The following is a 10050-nucleotide window of genomic DNA, read 5'->3' as shown; positions in this document are numbered from 1 at the left end:
CCGTTAGTTCTGGCGGTTGGGAAGGAAAGTAGGAAACTTGGCTGCGAACCTGCCAAACTGCGCGGAACGGCTTAGCAAACAAGTAAGCAATTTGGGGTTAAGAGCCATCCTTGTGACCGCGTAGTGGTGTAGTGCATGCTGATGTCTCCCCTCCAATTGCGGGCGACTAGCGACTCTGCAGTAGGGTTATTGAAAAGGGCGTCCTTCGTGCCGGAGAAAGCAGAGAGATCTACCGCGGCGGTTCGGCACATTCTGTCGATCCCCAGTTGCGAGTATGAGCGGCGCTGAACCCGATCGCTTCCAGGACGTAGGTTCGAGACACGGCTTTCGGCTGGACCCCTCCCCTCATGAGGTGGATGCATGCAATCTAGATGGGAGGGAGTGACGAAATTATGAGCCTCTTCTCAAGCGATGGAGTTGGAGGCGCGGGATGCGCCACTTCCAAGCGAGCGCGGGCTGGTGGCTCTGTAAACCGGGGGATGAACAGGCGACGGGCAGGCAGACATTGCCAGATGGACTGGTGGAAAGAGTTGGTGTGCTGCCAGGGTTGCAATTAGCCCCAAGTGATCGGCTATAAAAGAATCTACCTATTGACTTACTAAAGTAGGGGTGGGCAGCGCAAGCAGTAGGGATGCGATGAGGGTGTTCGAACGAACGTTGAGGTGTGGTTCGTTTGGTGTGAGACTTACTTGCCTGCCTCGTCCAGGACGCGCTGGAGAGACCAGCAGGACGCTGGAGGGCAGAGGGCAGAGGGCCAAAGGAGGGGTCGAGGGGTTCGAATGCTGATGGTCCCCGGCAGCAGTGTCTTAGTGCGACCGTTTCTCCACCGAATGCCGACGCCTACTGTAAGTACCTAGGTATGTACCCTGGTCTGCTTTCAGATCGTCGTCGCCCTCATCAACATCGCAGCAACACCGCCTACCGCACCGAGAAGGGATTGCGGCGCGGAGTGGTGTAGTGATCATGCGCTTTCTCGGTACGATGGTGGAAGGCGGGGGAGGTCGAAGAGTGTTTGCCGAAGTAAGGGATGAGCATGTCCGCATTTAGATGCAGGGATCGATCACAATACAAGCACAGGAAAGGTCGGACCGTGGGGGGTCTTCTCCGTTTGTGAGAAGGCGCTCCTCGTGGGAGGGAGGATGGAGTCGCACAGCAGCTGCACTCCAGGCGGAAACAGGAACGCGAAAGGCCGCGGCCGTCCTGTTCTGGGCCATGTACTTCCCAAACCTCCCAAAGACCCTTATCGCTGATCCCGATACCCGAACTGACTTGAGCGACGCTGTTTGGCCGTGACACCCTTTGGTCATCTTCGTTGCTTTCCCCGTCCAGCCAGATGCGTCGGCAAGCTACTTGTCTACAAACTGCTTGTTCCCGTCCATCGTCGACACCCGACATCTGATGTCGGATGGGGGGAAGAAGAAGAGAAATAAAAGAAAAAGAAAAAAACAACGACAGAGGACATTGGCTTCCGTCACTGTGGCGCGTATCTATCGGAGGTTATCGATCCAGCCTCGAGTCTGGAGGGGGGTGTCATGCAAGGCGATGCCCATGCATCGGTTTCTCATGCACTGCAATATATTTCTTCCATGGCGATTCTGCGATCGTCAAATCCAACGGTTCCGATCTAGGCTTGTATCAATATGTATGTGCATACATACATACATACATACATACATGAAGGGTTGAAGGACATGCATGCGGTATGGACAAGACCATATGTTACAGACATGGAGCATGTTGTCTAGGACATGCACCGCCGCTGAGGTTTGACAGTTTCAGCAAGAACCCGGCCAAGCTTGCTTTTTGGGCTGCATGGCAGCATCCCTCACTCGATGCATCGCTCTGGGCCGGCCATCCTACATCTATAGCTGATTCTGGACATAGCGCCCTTGCGCGCAGGCCTCACAGATTGCCTGCCGAAGCCTGTAATTGTCCGTATTCGCCGCATAACTTCAAATTCTCTCACGTAGCGAAACGGGTTTGTACCACGGAACACAGCAGCAGCGCCAGCGAATGCCCAATGTTTCGCAGGCCCATCATCGGATGAGCTTGATTTCACCGAGAACGTATCACACTCCAGCTCCAGGTTGCACCCCATGCAAAGCCGCATTTAAGGATTTGCGCCCTTATCTCACGTCACCAACCTGAGCATCCAAGCATCCAAACGTCCAAAGCATCTAGACCCAAACGAACGACCCCGGCACTACTCGCCATCCTGGACAGGGCGCCCTGCCGATCTGGTACTTGCGGCTCCTAACGTGCCATGGGCCGTCATTGGATAGGAACGCCTGTCCGGCTCACCTCGTGTCTGTGAAGGCCAAGCTTGCCAGCGAGCCTGCCAATTGTCGAACGTGATAAGTCAATCACTTCGCAAAACAACTTTCGTTTCACACCGCAGGCTGGGCTGTATCCTTTTGTCATCACTTTCACACCGGTTGAGAGGGAAAAGCCACCGTACCCAGCACGCTGGTAGAATCGGCCGCCTTGACAAATGCCATCCGAAAACCCGATCTTCCCGTCTGGTTGTTGGATGCTCCCGGTGAACTGATTGGGCAGAGGGACAAGACCCTCTCCCTCTAAACCCTCCCGTCGTCCCAGCCCTTTCCAGCTTGGGATTGCCTCCCACCTGACCCTGCCTAGTTTCTGGGTTTGCTCATCCAGGCACATCTTCTGACCTTGTGCTCGCCAGGATCATCGACACCACCCCCCAATGTGTGTATCTCGACACTAGTAGAGGCAGGGCAGCGGGTCGATGTACCGGGTCTCGAGACTCCCGTTCCCAGAAGTAAGTCGTCATCGTTCTCAATATTGAAAATACATGGGGTGCCTAAAGCTTCCATTGAGCCTAAACCCCGACAAATCCCGGGCGGCCAGACACCCCCACGCAAACTGCAGAGTTGGTTGCCTCGGCGGCGCAATCCAGGTCAGATCAAGAGGTTGCAATGTCCTCATGTACCTCGTAGGTGTAGGTGTGCGCGTATATCCTCTTCAACAGCTGCTATCGCCACAATGAATCCAGCGGTCCAAGATACCTACCTCTATCCATCATTACATTGCTCGATAACCCAGAAGAGCAGTTGATCGAGTAGCCGACTTAAGCGCTGTTTTTTCTTTCACACCTGCACTAATCCCTGGCCCTGACTCCAGGTATCGTCAATCTGGGTACCCGATCCGAACGGTCTATTTATATCCCGCTCGGGCACGGGTGGCTTGATGATGGTGAGAGTTCCAGAACCATTCTTTGCTAATGAATGAATGAATGGGCGAGCCTGCGTTCTGTTTTGGTCTTGGATTCCGAGTCAGGAATTCCTTGAGTGTCCGGCTGTTATTTTGCCCTGTCTTGAATCAACCGCGTCCAGGTCAAGCCCCCCCCACTACCCTTGCCGTGTCGTCGTTTGTGTGTGTGTGTGTGTGTAAGCCAGAGAGAGTCCATCCACACACCACCTTTGAAAGCAGCCGCAGGCCAAGCAGCAGCAGCCATACACCACCCCGGCGACTCGAGAGGAGGATACAGCCACCTCGAGATTACGTACTATTAGGGCAGACGTTGGGCGTATGATGCAAAAGCTTTCCGCCACCTCGAACCAAACCAAGCCGGCATCTCAAGTACAAAAAGACGCGCTCGCGTATCAGTCCTCATCCTTCTCAGCCGGCGTCGTCTGAATTCTTCCAAACTTCTGGTCGCCTACCGTGCACACTCGGATCCGACGCCGGGCCTTCTGTCTGCTGCAGCTAATCGTCGCCAGTGGCTGACAGCCTATTTCATATCTCCCTATCGCCCTCGCTTCCCTGTCCCCAATCAAAGCACACGAATGTGTAAGTGAGGACCAAAACGCAATCGGATCGCCAAGATCGGTCTGAAGTACTTCTGGCCCGGTTGCTGAAATAACCCCTCCATTTGCGCTCGGCATCCACTCTCCTCCAAAGTACACCCCCACCGCTTATCGAATCGCGTGTGAACCCCTCCATTTCGCACACTTGGATCAAGATTAGGCGGGACTGCTCAAGAGACGACATCACGCCAACCCGATCGTGAAATCGGGAATCATCTCAGAAGGTATATCTGGCTAGTTCCTCTTGTTGTTATTTATCGTATGTGCTTTCGCAAAGTCCCTGGAACTTATCGAGGCTGGTCCAGTTTCACGATAGTACGGGCAGCGCTAGGTAGTCTTTTGCAGCCCGTGTACAGCCCAATCCTGCCGAGGCTTCTTCATCGAACATCCTCATCTTCTGCAACGAACATCATCGCAGAGCCGCCGTTACCGCACTCCACTATCGTGTCCAAGTCCCCAACCTTAAAACCCTGTCCCCGAAACAGACTTTTCTTGCAGCGATATCCCAGCCGGGTTATCTACTTACTCGAGAGAAAGAAAGAGGGAGAAAGACTGGACCGGTCGGGTTTCGTCACCGCCTCTCAATCTGGTTGATAAAAGGGAGCAAGCGGAAGATAGTTACTTGCAAGAGAAAAGGAGAAGGGTCGCTGACTGACACTGAGTCGTGTGGTTTGTTCCTTGACGCCCGGTGATTCGAAGAGACGACAGCCAGCCAGCCAGCAGCAGCAGCAGCAGCAGAAGCAGAAGCAGAAGCAGAAGCACGACCTGCTGCTACCTACCTACCTACGGTTGACTAAAGCGGGAATCCGTCGAGTCTCCAGCTGCTACCAGCCTAGAAGACCGCCTAAAGACGTACCTAACCTCCTAGAGGGCGACCTAACGTAACGGGACTAGTCGGGCCGTGCTCGCGCATCCAATCTCCATCTCACCCACCATCACCTCGACTCGACCTTGACCTGGGCCTTTTTTGGAGGGGCTTTGTCTCGTCGAGTCCAGCCGCTTGGAATTCCTCATTCCCCCTTCTGGTTCTGGATGCCAAATCTAATAATAATTCCAAACTACAACAACTACTGCTACTTCTCTACTTTCTCTTCATCTTACGCTGAAACGACGAAATAAGTCCGACTCTTGACACTGTCGCTGCCTTCTCTCTTATATTCCGCCTCGGACCCTCAAGAGGCCAATGCTGCCACCACCACCACGACCACGTCTACGACACCACCCGTGGATTGCCCCTCCTTGCCCATTTTAAGAGTGTTACTATTGGTAAACACCAACAACAGTGGGCGGGTTGGCTGGATTGGAACGCAGCACGAGCAGCACCAGCAGCGACAGTACCAGCCAGCTCCAAGCACCACGCTCCAAGCACCCAGCACCGGCTTTCGATCTGTGCAAAAAGAGCCGAGGAGCAGGCAGGAGGAAGAAGAAGAAGAAGGAAAAACACATCATCCCACCATCCCACCCCCTTCACCCGCATTTGGCCCAACCATTACTACTACATTACAACACCTACCCCGACGTCGAGACCGCTTTTCCACCACCGCCTCCCAACTCGTCGTCCCCTCCGCTTCACCCGTCAGTTGCCGCTCCCGGATTCTTCACCATGTCCGAATTTCGACATATGAGGTCTGGGAGTCTCAACATCCAGAGCCCAACCGGCAAAGATCACAGCCCTCACACCACCACCGCCAGCAACAACGGTAGCACAATGGGCCCCATCCCCGCCGCCTCGCACGGCGGCGCCAGGTTCGACGGCCCTCGAAGTCCTCCGAGTAAGTTCCTAGAACCCCAAACATCCCCCTCATGCTACCTCCGACCGTCGCACATCCTCCGCACCCTGTACTCTCTCCGCCAAAACATACATACGTGCTCGCCTACACTTGCTTCCGACGCCGTCGCTGTCACACGGACGCTAACTCTTTCTTTTCGCCTCAGACACCTCTCACGTCCCGTGCAAGTTCTTCCGTCAAGGAGCCTGCCAGGCGGGTTCCGCCTGTCCTTTCAGCCATGATCTCGGCTCGGCTGCCGAGACAGTCTGCAAATACTTCGCAAAGGTATGTCGAGTCCCGTCTTGCATACGATCATTTACTCCGGGCACATGCCTCAACCTCCCCGATGTCGGGGTTTGTTTTCTTCATACTTTCTGCTTTTTGGCGTGCATGCAGAGAAAAGTGTCGTTTGGCTTCAGCCCGGGAACCGAACCCACGGCACTGGTCCTGGATGTGCCGACTCTACTCTGCGCACATATCGCACGCACGCAACTTGTTGCCAGCCGTCTTTGCCTATGATTAAACTGACCCAATCACCTCGCAGGGCAATTGCAAGTTCGGTCCCAAATGCGCCAACGTCCATGTCCTTGCCGATGGCCGTCGAATCAATTACGGAAAGAATGGCATCACCATCGGCCAGCCCGTCCACGTCGGCGGCCGCGTGGTGAACTCCTCCTCCAACAGCGCTCTGACGAACTCGTTCATGCAAGCCGACGCAAGCGCTCCGTACGGTGCCAACTATAGCTACGCCATGTCGCCGAACGGCAAATACAGCCAATTAGACCACCAGTCAGGCCTGGAGAACGGACTGCCCACGATCGACACAACCTACTCGCACACAAACTCACAATACGGTTCGCCCAGGGAAGAGGACGCGTCGCGCCTGGGACTGGGCTTGTCCCCGGTGGTCAAGGGACTGTCGGTTCTGGATGCCCCTCTCCCCGCATCCTTCGACTCGAACGGCATTTCGAACGCCGCCCGGTTCCCGGCCGGCCCTTTCCCATCTTCGGTGCCATCTCAGTTTGGACTGGAGTCGCCCTCGCCCTCGCTCAATACCGCCAAGGAAATCCGGACCTCGGAAGCCCTCAAGCTCCTCCATCATTCCGCTTTTGGTAGCAACGACCACCTTTCCGCTACTGTTACGCCTTCTTCGCCCCCGGCCCAAGCTAACGACGAATACTTCGGCCGGCGACCCATGCACTCGAGCCGCTATGCGAAACCACATTTGCTGAGCAGTAGTGCTCCTCGGGCGAGGATGATGGGCATTGATCGGGACTGGGAGGCCGAGTTTCCGTTCCTGGAGGAGGATTATGTGCCTGACAATCTGAAGGACCTATTGACGCCGGCTGAGAAGGCCCGTCGCGGTTCACGGGCTGCTGACGACGAGGCCAACGGCCACAACGGTCGCAGGATCCCCAACGGCGTAGGATTCAGCGGGAGCGGAACGCCGAACGCCGATGCGACGTCCAAGTTTAGCAGTCCCATGGCCGCCAGTCCCAGTCGCTGGGGTCCCCTCTTCCAGCGACAGAAAGAGGATGACGACGCCAAGAAGCATGCCCTCGCTGCTAGCGCCGGCGCTTTCGGCCATGTTGGTAGCCCGCTCCGAAACTCGACACTCAACGCCGACCTCATCCGGCCGCACGCAGGAGGCCGGTCGGACAGTGTGGAAGGGCTCAGCGTCCTTACGCAGCAACTCCAGCGGACACGTATCGATGGCACAGGGGGCGAGTCACCTCTGCTTCGACCTACCAGCCATACCAGTCGGCCAACAAATGGGCGTAGCACTGAGCGCCATGTGAGCAGCAGCTCTATCAGCTCGAGCGCACGGTACACAACGCCCATCGGCGAGGAGGATGGCGAGTTCGTCTTCAGCATGGACGACGACGGTGACAGCACCATACGCGCTCGCAAGCGCACTTCCGGTGTTGGCACAGCCATGAGTGTCTGGGGAAATAGCTACGCTGGAGTCACCTCGGGCGCCAGCAAAAAAGACGATGGGTCATCCAGGGTGGTTGATGTGGGAGGCGGCAGATGATGGACAACCATCCTCCTACCGCTGACACGCACGCACCCTTGCATTGCTTATTTGGCTGCCGATATCACTTGCTTCGACCCGGCGTTTCATTTGGGGTGCACTGTCTCCCTGGAACGGCTTTTGCTCGTGCATTCTGGAGCTGATTCAAGCGAATTACGATACGTGACGAGAAACGAGACCACACGCGCCAGAGCAATGGCCGAGGCGTATTACTACGAGGAACATGGGATAACAAAAAGAATGACTACCCTACTCACACCTTTACATTGGACATCCGAAACCTTGCAGCTTTAGACATCGTTCCGGTTGGGGGAAAAAAAGGTCCAGGAAAAGGTTTCATCTCTCGTGCGACTGGATTATTCCATCTGCTCGAGCTCCGGAGACCACTATGGCTAGGAGCTAGGCTGGGTTGGCAACAACAGCACGGATTCATCCGATTGGCTGCTTGTCTCGAGGGTTCGCCAATGTTATGGATACGGTTTGGTATGAATACGGTATTATACATAAAGCACTGCGGTGCCCTGATCATCTACGACCTCTACACATTCCTTACTATACGAGCACATACGAGGCGGCATCTTGATCTAGAGTGTTGCACTTGCCTGGGTGGAATCTTCTTGTACTGGCAATAATGGGTGGCAATTGTAGCTTCTTGAAAGGCGTTGGGTCTATGGAAAGAAAGATTTGGCTTTTATTCAATTGTTAACGGCCATTTGGTATTACTCTTGCTGTCAAAGGATTAAATCCGATACGCATTTGCCTGGCCGGCCGGCCGGCTTGCTGCAACAGGTTGCATTAGTTGCTTGGTCAGCTTAACCGACAAGCCTGGTGGAAGGCCTGCATGAAGGACGTCTGGACGCCTTGCATTGATGTAACCAAATACTAAAGAGGCTGTACGTGCTTCTCTTTCACTTGGGAAGCTGTAATGTCGCACAACTTCTTGTATGCTTGTCCTGTCGGCGGTGATCTGTAAATTCGCTTTGTCTGTGCCCGGCCGTTGCCGCCTCAGGTCTCTCTCGACCGCAATCGCAGCGCCCAGGCAACCATGCCCATCCAACATCAAGAGAACTGGATATTAACATGGGTTCTACTCAGTATTCCGTTCTCTGACTGCTCTCTGCCTACATCTTCGATCATTTGCTCTTCTCTCACTCTGACTGTTGACACCCATGTACCAACAGCACCTACCTACCCTCGTCTACCATTTTACCACGATTGCGGTACAGCCATACAGCCATACATCGCCATTTGTCCCGGAAGCGGCGCGGTCGGTATCCCTCACATCCCCTACGAAAACATCGAACTGCCGGACGACGAATACTCCGACCTAGAGCAATACCATTTTCCGGGACCGATTGCGATTGACAACACCCCATCTAACCACGAGTCGGACGAGGAGGCAGCTTACCGTGCCTCCAACAGCATTACGGTCAACTTTAGCATGCGCCAACGTGCTAATAGCAAGAGTCTCCGGGACGACAACAAGGACGACAATGACGACAACCTTTTCCTGGTAAAGTTCGTCCACATCAACTGCCCCGGCCCGACCCGGTGCGACCCCTGGCAGGCCGTCGACGTCAGCGCCCTCATGCAGCACCGCGTCCCCCCGCCCCACGGGGTACAAGACGGTGGACGGCACCGACGCCAGACGCCGCGCCCGCTTCCGAGAGCTCCTCCGCGAGGCCTTCGAGCTCAACGGAGGCGCCGACCGCGTGCTGCGGCAAGAGCACGAAGGGGGGAGAAGACGGTGACGGTCCCGGAGACAGGAGAGACGGCGACGTCGTTTTTCATGGCGCGGATCACGAGCGTGTATGTGCATTGGGCGCCTATGGGGGGCTACCAGGGCGGCGGCATGGGCGTCGGGTCGAACTTGTTTGATATGAACGGGGTGGAGACGGTGCAGCGGCAGCTTCGGATGGTTCGACTGAGGGGGCATCGGGATTGGGTCGGGGTGCGGTACGAGACGCTGGAGCATGTGCATGTGTACCCTGCCGAGCCCGAGAATGAGGGCGACGTCGTTGGCGAGGGCCGCGGTAGCGGTACGGACAAGTCCCTGGACCGCGAGCCGTCACCGGAGGAGGAGGAGGAGGAGGAGGAGGAGGAGGAGTCGAGCAGCGGAAACGGGAACGGGAACGGGAACGGGAACGGAGGGGGCGGCGGTAGTGTGGATGCGGAGATGAACAGTCCTCCCGCTGCTGCTACTACTCGGCCTTCTTCTTCGCACGGGTACGACGAGGAAGGTAGCGATATTGAGCAGATGCCGCTCTATAGCATGACACTGCATGATGGGGCCAGCGGTGCGGGCGTGGAGCAGCAGCAGCAGCAGCAGCAACAAGAGCAACAAGAGCAGCAGCAGGGCGATGAGAGCAGTCAAGAGATACCGGCACCAGACTCACAGGGGCTGATTTGGTAG

At 55.9% G+C, this 10050-nt stretch overlaps 2 protein-coding genes across 2 annotated transcripts; both read left to right on the top strand.

Moving 5' to 3' along the window:
* Window positions 1-5436: 5436 nt before the first annotated feature.
* PG986_013032 (uncharacterized protein) lies at window positions 5437-7637 on the top strand (the record flags this gene model as incomplete). The annotated part of the gene is made up of 3 exons (XM_066849254.1): window positions 5437-5605; window positions 5769-5887; window positions 6147-7637. 3 exons carry the CDS (start codon window positions 5437-5439, stop codon window positions 7635-7637), a joined length of 1779 nt encoding a protein of 592 aa, XP_066695950.1.
* Window positions 7638-8682: 1045 nt separating this feature from the next.
* PG986_013031 (uncharacterized protein) lies at window positions 8683-10050 on the top strand (the record flags this gene model as incomplete). The annotated part of the gene is made up of 1 exon (XM_066849253.1): window positions 8683-10050. The coding sequence occupies one exon, from the start codon at window positions 8683-8685 to the stop codon at window positions 10048-10050; it is 1368 nt and encodes a 455-aa protein (XP_066695949.1).

Source organism: Apiospora aurea, assembly GCF_038362705.1.
Source record: "Apiospora aurea strain CBS 24483 chromosome Unknown utg000008l_segment0_segment0, whole genome shotgun sequence".
Taxonomy (NCBI): Eukaryota; Fungi; Ascomycota; class Sordariomycetes; order Amphisphaeriales; family Apiosporaceae; genus Apiospora; species Apiospora aurea.
Note: the sequence above shows the minus strand (reverse complement) of the source record. Positions and strands in the feature narration are given on the sequence as shown.